We start from the raw sequence: 16,354 nt of genomic DNA, 5'->3' as shown, positions 1-16,354 counted from the left end.
TTTTCCGGAGAAGTCATACTCATATTTTTTTTTTATACTCTCGAAGATTAATTGATAATAGTTTCCTGCACAATTTTACCAGATCTGGCGGATACTATCAAGTAAAAATGGCCACAAAAGCGGGTTTTATAATCTGTAAACACGATTAAATCGCATGTTGCGAAGTGTCAGCCTCATTTTATAGTAGCAAATGTTTCTAATATTATTTAATGTGTCATGCATGCAGAGGCAAGATTTGTAACTCTGAGAACCAGCCCGCCCATGGGTTTGATTTTTATTACTCACCCCACCCTACAAGAGACAGTCACGAACATTCCAGTCTACAAACTGATGTCTTTTGAGAACAAAAGAAGGGATGATCCTCACTTGACTGAATTCGAAATTCCAACTTAATTTATCCAGACTGAGTGACTCGATCCGCCAAGTATTATTGATTACTAGAGGGTCAGACCACCACCGGTGTCAGAGGATGACATTTATCCCCTGGTTTATCTGGCACAGCTGGGAAATAATGGCTTTCCGTTTCACCTTGCTACGGATGAGTTGGCAAAGAAAATGTCGCTACTTATATTTTCAATTTGTTTCTCAGCTGCGTGAAAAAAATCGATTGGCTCAGAGGAGGAATTTCATAAATCCATGTAGCCAAGATGCCTCAAAGATGGGTCTTTGAAAAATAATATTCCCAGTGGTGTCTCCTTTCACGAAACCTACTTAGATGTTTGATTGATTTTCGTTAATTTGTAACGAGCTTGTTATTTAACACCATTGTCATTACGTTCCGAGATTTTTTCAGGGTCATGCCTTTCTAAAAACATTATATTATATTTCACGTATTCGTGTCGTGGGCGCTTCATGAATGCAGAGTTACAACGAAATTATCGCCAGCAATGAGCGAAGATTTAAATGCAAGTTCTGCTGCTGGAACTAAAGAACTGTCACCAACAGTCGTCGGGATTCAGTCCACAGCCATCTTTTTGCTTATGGTTTCTTCGTTGATATGCAATGCACTGGTAGGATTTGTTCTCGCTAGAAAACCGGAATTGTTGTCACATTCTTCCAGCAAGCTTCACATTAACTTGACTGCATCTAGCTTCATCTTTTCGCTTATCGTTTTGCCATTTGTTTTTGCTTCGTCTGTGAGACAGGACTGGTTGTTCGGCAAGGCTTGGTGTCAAACTAGCGGTTTTCTAACAGTTTTACTCTCCGCAACATCTTTGGCAATGGTAATGTTTTTAAGCATCGATCGTTATCACTGCATAGTGAATCCGTTAACTTACGCTACCAGAATGTCACCAGCACGCACAAATTTTTTCATTTTGTTTTCATGGCTGGCATGCTTGTTCTTGGCTTCGCTGCCTCTCGTCGGCTGGGGAAAATATGGCTATGAACACGCAAAATTTTCTTGCACTGTTATTTGGAGTGACACGATAAGTGAGGGCTATACGAAACTTTATTCCGTTGTGACTTTGTTTGTGCCATTGCTGGTCATGATAGTGACCTACTATTATATTTTAAAAGCTGCTCGTCGACAAGCTCGAGTAGGGCAAATAGCGGTTCTGCCTGCGACAAATGTGGGTCCAAGGACAAACCGCAACTCTATAACATCAAACACGAGTGCGTTTAGCGGATCAAAAGCCTTGCGTACAACTTTTCTTGTTCTAGGGATGGTAATATTTTGTTGGGGTCCATACGTGATAGAGATTATTCTAGAATCGGAGCGAGTGCTTGTGCGGTATGAGATACAGACTACGTTTGTGATGGTGTCTCATTCAAGCGCATTACTGTATCCTGTTATTTATGGATTTCACATAAGAGCGATCAGATGGAGTATCAAGAGACTTGTAACCTCGAACTTACGGTGTGGTAATAATTTTGTTCGACCCTCCAGCGAAACGGGATTTGTCGTATCACCCCAGGCAATGTTCAGAAATAGATCGGCTTCGGAGGGTTCTGTGAATTCGTTCGACATGGCCTGGTCGCCCCGGCGAGAGAGCGAGAGTCTGTGGACATTGCCAGCGATCAAAGAAGAGATTGAAAATCAACCCACAAACAGAACTCATTCGACCGAAGTCACAGACCTAGAGGTTTTCAATCTTCCGGGTAGCTGCGTCTAAAAACAACTCAAGATTTTCTGCGCTATTTAAAACTGACAAATACATAACTGAAAAATAGAAAAAAAATTTGCGAAGAAGATTAACATTGTTATTAACATCCCTGTGATGTTTGTCGTGCCTGGAGCCGGAATGTTTGAAATATTCTTCACGAATCCTATTGAAAACTACTCGAGAAGTCAATCAGTTTTCTCTACAGCTTTCAAAAGCATCACAGGGAGATGTTGATCCATAGCTATAAAAGTAAAAGCTATATTTCTAAACAAATGGCATTAGTTGTTTCCATCACATATACTGGCATCTTCACACCGGAAGTGTCTGGGTGGCCTTTTCCCGCCAAATTGGCGTCCACGGAATGTTTAGATTGGACGCGGGAGGACACGTTTCCTCTTTCGGTGTCAGGTTCTGCTATTTGTCACACAGACCACCCAGTCTGGCGTGAAATTCTTGCCAAAACGGATAGGAAAAGGCGTGCGGTCTTCTCACTTTTAGACTTATCCACTAAGTTTAGCCTGTTAACCACGTAATTCAATCTCACTCCAAGGATTACTCTTCTCTGCTTCTCTTCTTTCGGAAGTCGGGGGAGGAAAAAGTAGAAGATCAGCGACCCTTAGGACTGGGTCACTTAACATTTTTAAAATTTATGGATGACTTTCCGCTTTTTTAGCGAAAAACGTTGTGCAAACTGATGATCTAACCCTCCAACCACCAACTCCCCCCTCCCCCCCCCCCCACACACACACATACACACACCCTCTCACCCTCGTTCCGAACCTTGTCCTTTTTCCCTAGGAAGTCTTCATGTTTCTCAAGTCTTAAAAGAAATAGATTCAGAGGGGATTTCTGCAGGAACGCTTAATATTTCTTAAGATACTTAGATAGTACCTGTTGCAGAGATTCCTGTATACTACTGCCACAAATTATCTATGATCTTCAATGAGAGGTTCAGCTCGGGCGCTGACAAGTTTCCTGATCCAATGTATTCTTTACACAGGAACGACTGGGTTCAAATTCAGACCCGATACTTATCCAAAATACGTTGGAAAAAGTCGAAGCCAGTAACACGTCAACCCAGGGGTCGCCTTTTAGTTTGAAATGAGCAATTTTGTCACAATTTAAGTAATTCGCCGGGAATGTAAGTCACACAACACCATCACGTCATTGAGTTTGTCATTGAGGGAAACAACCTGATTCCTAGGCCCCTCTCGTTACGTCATTTCGAGCGAGGACCCTTATGACTAAAAGGCAGCAACACCAGGGAAGGGGTCATTGATGAGGCGTGAAATGAAGGAATGAAATTTTCCCTTTATTACTCGGGCTTTCCCGAAGGAAATGCCCGATTTGAAATTCCGGCTTCGTTTTTTTTTTTTACATCGGCATACAAAGACAGAAAACTGTTAAAGTTTCTTCCCAACAGAAAGCCTGAGTGAACGCAATATGCGTCTAGTTCTATTGGAGAAATGATTGTTAACCTTTAGGCCAAACCGCTGATTACGACGCGTCCTTTAATTTTCGTCGCAACGGTTGTTTACGATATATACACACAAGCATCGATATATTTGCCCGGGTGCACACAAAGACACCTCTTTTCTATGTTAAGTTTTACGTGGAATTGCTTCAACTTACCTCGTGTGAAGTAAATTTTAGTACTGATGCATATCTAAAACCAAGTTTGAAATTACAATGTAGCTTGCAGCTAACGTCAAGAATTTCGGTATTCCGCCGCCATGGATTCTCAAAGCAGACTACGAAGAATTATAGTAAATTGAATCTACAAGCGTTCTTAAAAACTAGCCGCAACCTGATTGGCTACGCTCCTTACTGTCTGTGTCGATAGTAAGTGGCCAAGCAGTGGACAGCTATAAAAGAAATAAATTAAAAAACACGAGCCTGCCTTGTCAAATTTTCAAGGGTCTCAGGGGGTTTAACTACCAGTCGTCAAACGGTCTGATATGCTGAAAATAGTGCTAGAAACGAACCAATGTTTGGTGGCAGGAGTGTCATGTCTGAGACCTGATTCGAAGCGGCAAGTCAAGTAGATATTTCAGTGAGTTATTTACGACAGGTACCGCTGGTCACGTGTTTTTGCAGTCACGATGGGATATAGAGTTTCCGAGAGCATATGGTCTGTGTTTGAGGATAAGTTTCAGCTTCTGCTAAGATTGTCGAACAAGGTTTCATTTGTAATTAGCGGAACAAGGCACAAAAAACCTTGTAAGTATCGATCAGTTTTTGTTTAGCTTTCTTATCCTTTGTGATTTGGTTGTCCTTTTGCTTTAATCAGCGGATTTATGCACTTGATTTCAGTGAATCGTTGTTCATGTAATAAAACTGGAGTTTACCGTTCAGCGCATCTCAAGCTTTCTTGTTGCCGCTTTCTAGTAGTGAACACTGGGTTCCTACAAGGAGGCTACAAGGGGAAATTGCTTGAGGCTGTTTCTCAAGTCGACCGCAGATCAAAAGAATGACTTCTTATCAATTGAAACGTTACTAACTTCCAGGTCGGTCAAGGTTAGATCGTTTTTAGTCGAAAACCGTGAGAAAACGAACTGAGCTAAAAGTGAGTCAGGAAATAACGGAATCCATTCAGAATCATTAACCCTTTAACTCCCAGAAGTGATTAACATGTAACTAATCCTTATAATATCCATACATTATTGAGCAAACAGGTAATGAGAAAACTCAAACTTAGACAAGTAGAAGTTGTTATCTTGATCTATCACCAAATTCTTGTCACCAATTTACCAAGGTATGAGTAGAAGTAAGAGGGGAGAATTAACAATCAGATCTTGGGAGTTAAAGGATTAAGGAAGACTTTGTGGACCTGTGGTGCTGCGTCGGTGGGAGAGTATAGCAGGTAATTTAGTGTTAACAACTGGGTTGAAAACGTAAATTAGCCACCGTAAAGGGTAAAAAAGCTGACGTTTCGAGCGTTAGCCCTTCGTCAGAGCGATTAGATAGGTTTTCTATACACCATCTGTCTGACTTAACGAGTGATACAGGACTTTTGAAATCCTAGAAACGGACAAAAACATATTACATATGAGAATTGCAAAACCTAGTTTCCCTAATCGCTCTGACGAAGGGCTAACGCTCGAAACGTCAGCTTTTTTACCCTTTACGGTGGCTAATTTACGTTTTCAACCCAGTTGTTAACACTAAATTACCTGCTTTGTGGACCTTGACCTTGTCACGTTTCACTGAACACAATAACAAAAGAGTCACTGTGAGTCCACGCTTTATTAGTAATGAGTTTCTCGAAACTTGAATTTTTATCAATTTAACCCCAGGGACGTTGCTTTTTAAAACATGCTATAGCTCGAAACAAGTCGATAATGAGTGGGCCAGCTTACAGTCGACCGTGTGTTGACCTCGAATTTGCTGAGCAGTTAGTAAGGAAGTTGTACAACTTTGAAAGGATAAGCGAAATTAAGGAGTTAGACAGCTTCAGCGACCGAAACTTTTACGTTCGAGGACATAAACGCATCACAGGCCAAGAAGAAGTCGCGAGCAACTTTTACCCTAATCTTCTCGAACAAGGGGAATACGTCTTAAAAATTTTAAACTCTGATGACAGCAAGCATGGTGATCTTGTTGAAGCTGAAAACGCAGCAATGTATTTTTTGAGGGAAAGAGGCTTCCCTTGCCCGCTGTTGTTTCCTTTGGCTGGAGGTGTAGATACAAAATCACTTGTTCGAATTCCGGTGAGTTCGAATGCTAAATGTGCCGCGAACAAAAACAACATTCAAACTGCCGAATACGAATGGTGTATTGCTCGTCTGATATCCTTCCTTCCAGGCCAAACGGCAAGGAGTTTAGAGAGGAAAATGAGCTTCGAAAATCTCTTCATGGTTGGCAAGTTTATCGGGAATTTGAGCAAGGCTTTTCAGGTACACTACCACGTGTTTAGGCATAAAACAGCGGTCTACGGCAAACGGTTTAGTTCTCGGTTCGAACGATGATGTTAAATGGATATAACTGGAGGCGAAAAGAAGGGCAGTAATCTCACGGTATAAAAATTGATCAGAATTAATTTGCACTTAATTGATTGTGAAATTTTTGCCTATAAACTATAAGCTATGTAAACAGTATTTACTTGTGCTATAAATAAACAAATAAATTTAGCATTCAGCTATAAAATGATACCCACTTTTAGACTTACGGATGAGGCAAATTTTAAGTTGAATTAATTTTTCGTGAAAGTGTAATATTGTCGTGTCACTTTAATATCATTGTTGGATTCTGAAATCATCTTGATGAACAAAGGAACCATGCAACCAGAAATCGACCCATCTCAAATCAATTAATTAATTCTCATATGTAATATGTTTTTGTCCGTTTCTAGGATTTCGAAAGTCCTGTATCACTCGTTAAGTCAGACAGATGGTGTATAGAAAACCTAGTTTCCCTCGAGTCTTGCGTTTCTTCCATTGAAGGCGAAGAAAATAAGAAGCTTGTCCGTGATGTCCTGGACCGATTTGCGACTAGCGTAACTCCGAAGATTTCTTTTTTACGGCTGGGGACAATTCACAATGACCTAACTGACACGAATCTGCTTTTTGACACAAATTTTGGTGAGCTTAGAATTTCCGGACTGATCGATTTTGGTGACATCCGCTTGTCATGTTATCTGTTTGAATTGGCGACGGCTGTGGCCTCATTCACCAAGGAAGACGACGTCTTTGTGTCTAGCGGTTACTTTATATCTGGTTACGAGGCTGTTTTTCCTCTCACTAGTCAAGAGTTTGAGCTGTTGTACGACGTCATCTGCGCTCGATTGTGTCAAGTTTTCCTTATAACATCAGAAAAAGAGAAAGAATGTCCAAACAACGAATATGTAAAGAAATTAAAGATGGATTACCTGATGAAATTGAAAGCTTGGTCGTCAAACTCGAGGGATGAAGTTATGTCGGTTTGGCGGAAAATTGGGAGACACAGACACAAACTGTACCAGGCTTACACAGAATAAACCTAGGTTATTGCATGTCAATACTCCTGACTAATCATTCCTGCACACGTAGCTGACCAATAAAGCATTTCTAAGCAGTGCCTAAGAACGTACGCATGCAAGTGCAAATTAACCTGACCGCCGTTCCTATCCCGATTCTAAGGATTTATTCAGTGTCAAAAGAAAAAAACCATACCAGACAATCGAGATAGAAATGTTTAATGTATCATTTGAAATTTTCTACTAGTATGCCGACACAGCTACCATGCAGCACTTTCATTTGACGAATGAAAGTAGACAAAGTATGTAATCAATCCTCTCTGTTAAGGAAGCTGTTCCTGTAAACAACTATTTCTTTCATCTACCGTAGTTTAACTATAATTCTGTCGCCTTATTCGTGGCAATTTTTAATTTATGTTGCAAATCCTTTGTTAGTTTTCTCAGACCCAACGAAGGATATAGGAAATCTAAGGAAGAAAGTCCCTTATAAAGTGTGAATGTCTCGTATTTTCGTCGGAACGAAACCTGGAGAACATAGTTGAATTTAATTCGCTGGTTAAGTGATACACTTACTAAACAACTCAAAAGGCTGGGGAAGCTGTTACAGGAGAGTCTGAGCGAGTCAACAGTGATATATGTAGCTTACTGTACAAAAATCTAATGAAGAGCACAGGAGAATGAAAGTGAAACAGACCAGTGATGATGAAATAATTTTGCCTTTCAACGCTTTACTTAATACCGTATTACCGACTGAAGTTTCTATTTGTAAATTATCGGTGGCGAACATCTTGATGGTTGCAAACTTCAGAAAAACATTGTGACCCATAAGACATCGCTCGCTTTCTTGAATGCTGCACTTTTGCGTAGACTGTGGGCACATCTTCATCACCATAATTATGATAAAAGTATATTTCCAATTTTTTTATAGTGCTATGTTGCCAATAATTTTAATTAGGGTAAGAGAAAATGATCGTGTTTTCTGCCTTTAATTTAGCTGGCAGTGGTTACTTTAAGCTTTCGTGTTTGTTTGAAACTGTTGCCGTCTATTTGTCGACAACTAATACCTTTCACAGCAGGTGGTACAACTAAACATTGCAAATTACAACGATGTTATTTGACCGTATTACGGCGGTTATTGTTCAAGCCTTAGCAAGTGAAATTGACTATCAATTTAGAAAAGCTATTATTTGCATGGTAAATATTATTTTTCACCTGTAATAATTTATGTAATTTCACTGATCCGTACCTCGACCTAAGAAATGATATTTTATAACATCACTGTTGCTTGCGTGCAGAATCCAAGTTTCGCAATTATTTTAAATTTTTATAGGTCAAACTCGCTAATCAAAGACAGCAGAATTGAAGTCTTTTTCGAAATTAAGAGGCGTCGAGCTTGCGTTTCATTTAGTTAATTTGCAACCTGCTCTAAAAGTCTTCTTTAATTGGGGTCCTCGTCATCGATCCTCAGCGTTCAAAACAATAGCTGTTATTTGCTCACCGTTAACATATTGTATGAAATAATTATCTCTGTGGCGTAAATTGCTTTTGTATAGTAAATCATAGAATTTCTTCTCGTCTGGAAACTGTCCGTTCGTTTACTTTGTTAGTTATAAGCCTTCAATGTAAATTTAGTTCAAAGTTAATTCTCAAGCTTTAAATGTCAAAGTACTCATTATTAAGAGAGCTAGTCATTGGCTGTTTACTTCGAGGTACCTGAGAGGCTTATCCATATTTCATTAAATTACCTCTCTAGTAGCTTTCCTTGTCTTCTTGATATTCAAAACATCCCTGCAGCTGTATTCAAACAAGAGCGCCTGTCAAGACATTTTAAACACACAAACGTTCTTGTGTGCCATTTAAAGAAATCAGACGAATCACTTGCGGAAAAATTGGCGGAAGGCGCCCACAGAATTGTCGTGATAATTTCGGGGACAAACAAAATTCTGTGTATATATCGCACAAACTTCAGATGCATCCGTAAATTGCAATTAAGTCTGGAGCTTGCCCAGTGGGTCTTTTTCTTCATCGAAACAAAAAGGATGTTTTTGTAAAATGGACGACCGTGTTGTTATCAACGTCAGCGGAATGACATTTGAAACGAAAGAGGGGACATTGAACCGTTTTCCAGACACGCTTCTTGGAAGTCCGTCGAGAAGGCAGCAGTACTATAACCCTGTAGTACAGGAATATTTCTTTAATCGTCACCGAGTGGCATTCGAATCAATTTTATTTTATTACCAGTCTGGAGGACGACTTATTTGGCCTGACGATATTCCTGCCAGCGTTTTTACGGAAGAAGTTGAATTTTTCCAGTTAGGGGAACAAGCTTTGAAGAGTGTTGCAAGGTGTTTGTATCAAAATCGTCGTGCGCAACACGCTGAGCCACCGCAATGGACATTTCAACGCCGAGTTTGGAATTTATTCGAACATCCCGACACCTCGAATTTTGCCAGGGCTATTGCGTTATTCTCAGTACTCATGATCGCTACCTCCGTGCTTATCTCATGCCTTGAGACCTTGTGCCAATTTAAAGGATGCTGCACCGAGAATAAGGAATTGATAGACGACAGCAGTAACGCAACGTTAAACAGCGAAAAAACTGATCTGCCAAGCAAAGAACAGAAAATTTGTACCCACGAAACTCCGGAAGTGTTCATAGCCCTCGAAACGACTTGCTATTCATGGTTTTTACTTGAATATACAGTACGCTTTGCGGCGGCACCAAATCGACTGGAGTTTCTTCTGTCGCCTTTAAACTTTGTGGATTTGATAGCTATTATACCTTTTTTTACTATTATGATCGGTGGGAATCGCCGACTAGTGTCTTTGGCGGTTCCCCGAATCGCTCGTCTTCTGAGAATATTTCGCATTTTAAAACTAACACGATATTCGAATGGACTGAAAATTATGATGTATACTTTACGCGCGAGCCTTAATGAGCTAGAGATGATGATATTATTTATGTTTATGATAGTGATTCTTTCCTCGAGTGCCGTTTTTTACACAGATCTCGGAATAGATGGAAGCCATTTTTCCAGCATTCCTGACGCATTCTGGTGGAGTGTTACGACAGTGAGTACCGTTGGATACGGAGATTATTACCCCATGACAAGTTTTGGAAAAGTTGTTGGGGGCATTTGTGCTGTGTTTGGCGTTCTGGCGTTTTCTTTACCAGTCATGGCCTTCGCGAAAAATTTCAACGCTTATCTGAAAGGCGAGCCGATTCGTAGACATATCGAGAGTAAAACTAGACGCACTCCAGGGAAGCGCAAAACAAATGACTTATCTTCCTAACGGTGGGAAACACTTCCGTGTACGTACATTTTAAAAGAAAGAAAATTCTTTCTCATTGCCATGTAGATGTTTTGGAACACCAATCCGCTAACGCCAAATTTTGTCAGTGGTAAAGTCGATTGATTTACCATTAAAAAAAATTGAGGTGAGAAGTCGGTTTTAATTTTGAATTTCAAATCCGTCTATGCGTCGAAACAAAACAATGGAACGAAGATTAATTTCATCCACGCTACTGATTCACCTTAGTATATCACAGCACAAACGTGTTTACGAAAGCAGTTTCTTCCTACGAAATATTAAAATTAGTTTCTTGAATCATTTGCTTTGTGTTTTTACTATTGTTATGACCCGCTCCAAAGGGCCATGTCAGAAATTTTACTCCAAGAGGCAAGGTTGTGTTTGTAAAACAATTCGATTGTGAAGAGCTAAACACGGTTACGTGTCAGTAAAATTGAAAAGGGACCTGCTGCTTTTAATTATAACAAAGAGGCGTTCTTTGGGTAAAATACTGAGAGCTTAGCCTCAGACCATCTCAACGCCGCGACAAGATGCCGGTGATGCGTTACTGTACACCTAATTTACATTCACTCAGCTTTAAACAGCCACGTTGCAGAATAGTATTTTCACAGTACATGTCAGGCAAAATGCATAGCAAGAATTGAAATATATTGAAAATTTAAACCTCGTTTAAAAGCGAAGAAAATCATAGGCAGAGACTAAATAAAGAACTAATTCAATTTGATTAAAAAGCTGGTTTCCCGATCGGAGCCTTCTAAAGTACTTTGAAAGCTGTTCGCAAAACATATGAAGTGCTTTAGAAATATATCTGCCCCCGCAGTAGAAAATATTCATATCGTGGCATCAATCTTGGAGAAGAATAATCACCTTTACAGCGGTTTAGCTAAAGGGGTGTAATTACGACATCAGAGAGAGAATTTCGGGTCTACAGTCGGCGGCTGGAGCGGAAACATTTTTACCTTAGTTTATAAAATATTTACCAGTACTACATCATAAAATTTTGGGAAATTGAATAAGGTGGAAAGCCATGTAAGGTACGACGATGATTCGTAAAATCAATAATTAGGTGCGAATGTTTTTAAAAATTGATATTTGTACGTGCTGAATTAACGAGATGCAAAGTGAAAATGGTCAATTTGATCGAAGGCCGACGATTTCAACCATCTAAAAACAAAAGAAAGGCTACTTGAATTTTATAGTGTTAACACCAACAGAATATCAAAAGGACTAAAACTGTGATTGATATCAATAAAAATCCCGATAAAAATGATAACAATAATTATAATTGTTATTTTTACTATTATTATTGGAATATTTTCAATAAATTACAAAGCTACTGAATCGTCTCCTCGAAAATGATTGATCGCACTGAAACAAAACCGCGAACGTTCAACCCTTTATATCCTGAAAATTTGTCCTCATATTCTCCACACTGGTCAATTCACTTTTTTTATGTTGCTGAAGAAGAGAATTTGTTTGACAATCAGGAGCTCCTGAAATTGGTTATCATTTCCTTTATTCCTTTATTTTTGACGCCAGGTACTCCCAGGGGTTCGACTGTTGAGGCTTAGCACTTATGACAGTTTTTATTTGTAAATTGTAGATTGTAATGAATATGGTTTTGTAAAATTTCCTTGGGACATCGGAATAATTTACCATCGCTCTTTGCTTATTCAGAATAATCTAGAATTCTGTAAGTCCTCCAACGCTTAGCGGAATATTTTTTTTTTTTTTTTTTTTTTTTTTACACTTTATACACTTTATTTTTTATTTACACTTTATTTTTCTTTTTTTTTACAAAATAATTTAGATTATGTTGACCCGCAGATAGCAAATTTGCTATTCGAGGCGGGTCAATCGTCAACAAACATTTACAATATATAAAGAAAATTAAAAACTAAATAGTTAGATATTGTTAAATTATAAAGAGAAGCATAACTGGTAAATACATCAATAGTTGTTCAATAAAGTATAGAAGCAGATAAATTAGTACTGAAAGCAATCGGATCAATTTGTTTTAATTATGCAGTCCTTAAGTTTAGAGGAGATCTTTTCAACATCAAGATAAGAATCTTCATTATCTAGTATCTGAAATAAAGACGTTTTTATTTGTTTATTAAAGGAATGTTTTGATAACGTTTTGAATTCTTTTGGTATCTTATTCCAAATTTTGACACCAACACGCGAGAAAGCCTTTTTTTGTAGGTTAAGTCTAGAGTACTTTGTACTAAAGAGCTGCGATTTGGATGATCGAGTATTGTAGGTATGAATATGAGATGTTTTAGTAAATAGTTTCAAAATATTAATGGGAGCCCTCTGGTTGTGCACATCAAACATAAGTTTACTTACGGCTTCATAATATAGGAACGTAACAGGCAGAATTTTTGCTTTGGCAAATAAAGGGATGGCATGCTCTCTTCGATCGGTGAAATAGATTAGGCGCAAAACTCGCTTTTGAAGAACTAAAATCTTGTTTAAATAAGCATTTGACGCATTGCCCCAGGCAAGGAGTCCATAAGTTATATAAGGTAGAATTAATGAATTGTAAATATTTACAAGGACAGTAGAGGGAACGAAGTACCTCAGCTTTGCAATCATCCCTATTGTTTTACTTATTTTTACGATAACAGAGTCAACATGGTTTTTCCATGACAAATTTTGATCAATTAAAACGCCTAGATATTTGATATAACTTTTTTGCTCTAAACTAACTCTTCGGTTTGTCTCACAATCTAAAATACCTATTTGTGGAGAAAAATGCATTTTTTTCTGACGAGGACGAAAAATTAAGAAATTTGATTTTTTTGTATTCAATGTCAACCTATTTGTAGTTAACCAGTCATGTACGTTATTCAACTCTACATTAACCGTTTGCTCGATCGCCTTAAGATTCTTATCAGCATAAAGTATATTAGTATCATCCGCAAAGAGATAAAATTTTAGTTTATCAGAACAAAGGTGAATGTCATTTATGTAAAGTAAAAATAGAAGAGGTCCAAGGACTGATCCCTGGGGGACACCACAGGGAGAGATAAGTTTTGTTGATAAGTGCTCTCCAATCTGAATTGTTTGTGTTCTATTTTTTAAATATGATTGAAACCAGTCATTTATCAATCCACGGAAACCGTAAAAGTTCAATTTATCGAGTAATATTTCATGATTGACCGTATCAAATGCCTTTTTCAGGTCAATGAAGACACCGCATGAGAAGTACCGTTTATCCATATTACGTAGTATATCTTCGACAATATCAAGTACTGCATGCTCTGTGGAATGTGACTTGTGGGCGTTTTATGGGCAACAGAGTGTGCAAAGATATTGTTAGCGGGCGTATGCAATTCTACTCTTTTCTCATTGGAAACTGGAAAACTGCTTTTAGGTAGGAATCGTGATTTTTTCAGGACGCCGTAAACGCAAAAACTTTTCCTATATCGCCGATGGATCCTACGTTTTTTTTTTAAACACGCCAATTTGACACAGCTTTGCGTGAGTCCACCAATACAAAAAATTTTAACTTGTAATCGCGGTTTTCGTAGAATCTGCAGATCTTTTAACAATAAAACATCACTCGGAAAACATAGCAACGGCACCCAAACAATTACATAAAGTAGCAATAGAAGAGTGTACCGCTGTCCGTATTTTTCTAGAGAGCGTGTGGACTCGTTAGGGCAGCGCTTTCTGATATTTAAGAAACTAGGGATGACCGTTCAATATTTGGGTCCGGCGGCGCTTTTTCAAGGTAAGACATAAAAGGAACCCGGGTGGCACGATAAGTTCTTTGTTTCAGTAGTTTGTTACCGAACAAAGTTATCTCAATAAACAATAGGACAAGAGAGCCTTTCAATTATATGTTGTAAAACCATAGCCAAAGTGATCACTACAGCCAATACGAGCATAGACCAGGAAAACGAGAGAGACCATCACGTGATTGATTATAGTATTTTCATTTGATTGGTTGAGAGGGTGGTTCGACTTTTCTGGACCAATCGAAGAGCAAAGTGAAGTAAAAACTAAAGAAATCTTGATTTACTTTAGACACTAGACTAAAAATTGCTCTAGTTTCTATAGAAGCTACTGTGTAACTCTGTAAGCAAGTCAAGAAACTCAGTTGATTGTTAAAATGAGGTTTTTCCCATTCACATATTTTAGCCAGCACTTGCAAAGTTATCCCATCTTCATCAGGTAGTTAAAATGCAAATGTTAACCATCCAGCCATAAGGAAGTATGCACCATACGGAGCTAACTTTCCATATGATCTGTCCTTTTTTAGTCCAACTAAATAACAACTAAAAACAAAGAAATGTTAAAATATTTTTTAGTACAAAATAAATCAAAGTACAATTATAAAAAAAGTATATTATGAGGTACAGTTATATAATTAAAAAGTTTCTTTAGTAATGTGCCAGTCCCAACTTCTTCAAAAAGGCACAATTATTACAATTAGACTGCAAAACATTTCTTGTGAAAATGATTTTTCGTTTAAATGATAACAAAAATTCATATCATAGACCTAGCAATTGGTCTTCTTCTAAGAAGAGTGAAACAAGATGAACAGGACAGAACAGGGCAGACCAGGAATTATAACAACTTCTATGCCAACACCTCACACTCTTATTGGATAAAGCCAACCACCACCATGGCAAAAGAAGCAAGGAGGGCCTGGAACCAGACTCAACAATGGTCATCTGCTGTGCAGCTCTAGCAATTGATGCACTAGGCTTCATGTGGAGCTTTTGCTCAAACAGGATTAAGTACATTTAAGTAAGTAAAAAAGTAAGAAAGCAATGTTTGAAAAAAATCCATCTTTGTTATGAGGCAAACACGATATCTGGGGTTGAAATTGTTACAATTTAAGTTTAAAGAGATTTAAAAAAAAATTGACATAGTAAGCTAACTTGCAATGATGATGTACATTTACCTGCCAGAAAATAGAAGAATTCCAGTACAAATTAAACTGCCAGCCTGATTCAGAAAAAAAAAAGCCACTTACTACATTTAGTATTTGATTACAAACATAGATTCTCAAATTAAAGTCCCAGGCAATTATTTCAAGTCTAGCTTACTGTTGGAGGGAAGGGGGGGATGGAGTGTTTCTCTGAATTCCCACAATGTGTGGCAGGTTACTTCCTTCTACAACTTCAATTCATTATCCACAAAAATGATGAGAAGGTATGTTGTGGTTCAAGGCTCAAAAAGATTAATCTTTCAGCATCATACCTAATTTGTAGTTAAGCTATTAGAACAGCTTTATCTTACCAGATTGGGTCTTTTAGCAAAGGGAACAGCTAATAACACCAAATTATGAAGATGGTGATACAGGTTACCAGTCATGAAGGACTGAAAAAGAAAAGATGTCATAAGCCTTCAAAATGTCTCCATCAAGGGAAATGTTTGCAGTTCTTGGAAAATAATACCTCAGAATTTTGCCATTTCAAGTGCATATGAACTGGGGTATCCTTTTAAGTAAGCAGCTAATTACAATTTTTTTAAACACTGATTTTTGTTCCCAACATTGCACCTAAATTTAAGATCAGGGATATGTCTTAACTTAAGAAAAAAAAACAAAAGCAGATTCCAAGTATTGTTTATTTGAATTTACCTCTTTGTATTTTTTGGCGTCTTCTTCATTAAGGAACGAGGCTGTAACAAGATTGTAAATCAGAAAGTTTCATGGTTGTACGTCCTATATTGATCGATTCACATGTCGTTTAAGTGATTCGACCACTGTTTCATAAAATTTTACTCAACACAAGACATTAACACAGTTTGCTAGTGGAGTATGTAAAATGAAAATGAGTATAATTACCATGAGATCCGTATGCACCTAATGCAATAGCTAATACTCCAGATACACCAGCTATTTTGTGGAAAACAGTTGGAGAAAAATGGAGCATACTCGACAACATTTTGGAACAAAATCTACAAGGAAACGACGGCGCAGGTTAGTCAGCGGTAATACACATAAAGAAACGCGCGAACTAAA

General features: G+C 38.1%; 4 protein-coding genes across 4 annotated transcripts; 3 read left to right on the top strand and 1 right to left on the bottom strand.

The window, feature by feature from the left end:
• Window positions 1-400: 400 nt before the first annotated feature.
• On the top strand, window positions 401-2,651 carry LOC136281741 (G-protein coupled receptor 161-like). The gene has a single exon (XM_066168613.1). It carries the CDS (start codon window positions 888-890, stop codon window positions 2,112-2,114), a length of 1,227 nt encoding a protein of 408 aa, XP_066024710.1. The 5' UTR covers window positions 401-887; the 3' UTR covers window positions 2,115-2,651.
• A 1,624-nt stretch (window positions 2,652-4,275) lies between these two features.
• LOC131770688 (hydroxylysine kinase-like) lies at window positions 4,276-7,938 on the top strand. Its single transcript, XM_059086403.2, has 3 exons — window positions 4,276-4,325; window positions 5,402-6,001; window positions 6,457-7,938. The coding sequence occupies exons 2-3, from the start codon at window positions 5,447-5,449 to the stop codon at window positions 7,078-7,080; spliced, it is 1,179 nt and encodes a 392-aa protein (XP_058942386.2). The 5' UTR covers window positions 4,276-4,325; window positions 5,402-5,446; the 3' UTR covers window positions 7,081-7,938.
• Window positions 7,939-8,854: 916 nt separating this feature from the next.
• LOC136281762 (potassium voltage-gated channel subfamily A member 3-like) lies at window positions 8,855-10,938 on the top strand. Its single transcript, XM_066168667.1, has one exon. The coding sequence runs from the start codon at window positions 9,112-9,114 to the stop codon at window positions 10,351-10,353; it is 1,242 nt and encodes a 413-aa protein (XP_066024764.1). The 5' UTR covers window positions 8,855-9,111; the 3' UTR covers window positions 10,354-10,938.
• A 3,356-nt stretch (window positions 10,939-14,294) lies between these two features.
• LOC131770659 (transmembrane protein 256 homolog) lies at window positions 14,295-16,299 on the bottom strand. Its single transcript, XM_059086375.2, has 5 exons — window positions 16,178-16,299; window positions 15,971-16,011; window positions 15,628-15,708; window positions 15,290-15,333; window positions 14,295-14,657 (listed from the first exon to the last, which is right to left on the bottom strand). The coding sequence occupies exons 1-5, from the start codon at window positions 16,275-16,277 to the stop codon at window positions 14,558-14,560; spliced, it is 366 nt and encodes a 121-aa protein (XP_058942358.1). The 5' UTR covers window positions 16,278-16,299; the 3' UTR covers window positions 14,295-14,557.
• Window positions 16,300-16,354: the final 55 nt, after the last annotated feature.

Source organism: Pocillopora verrucosa, chromosome 6, assembly GCF_036669915.1.
Source record: "Pocillopora verrucosa isolate sample1 chromosome 6, ASM3666991v2, whole genome shotgun sequence".
NCBI classification, from domain to species: Eukaryota; Metazoa; Cnidaria; class Anthozoa; order Scleractinia; family Pocilloporidae; genus Pocillopora; species Pocillopora verrucosa.
The sequence above is the reverse complement of the archived record's forward strand: the minus strand, read 5'-3'. Positions and strand labels throughout refer to the sequence as shown.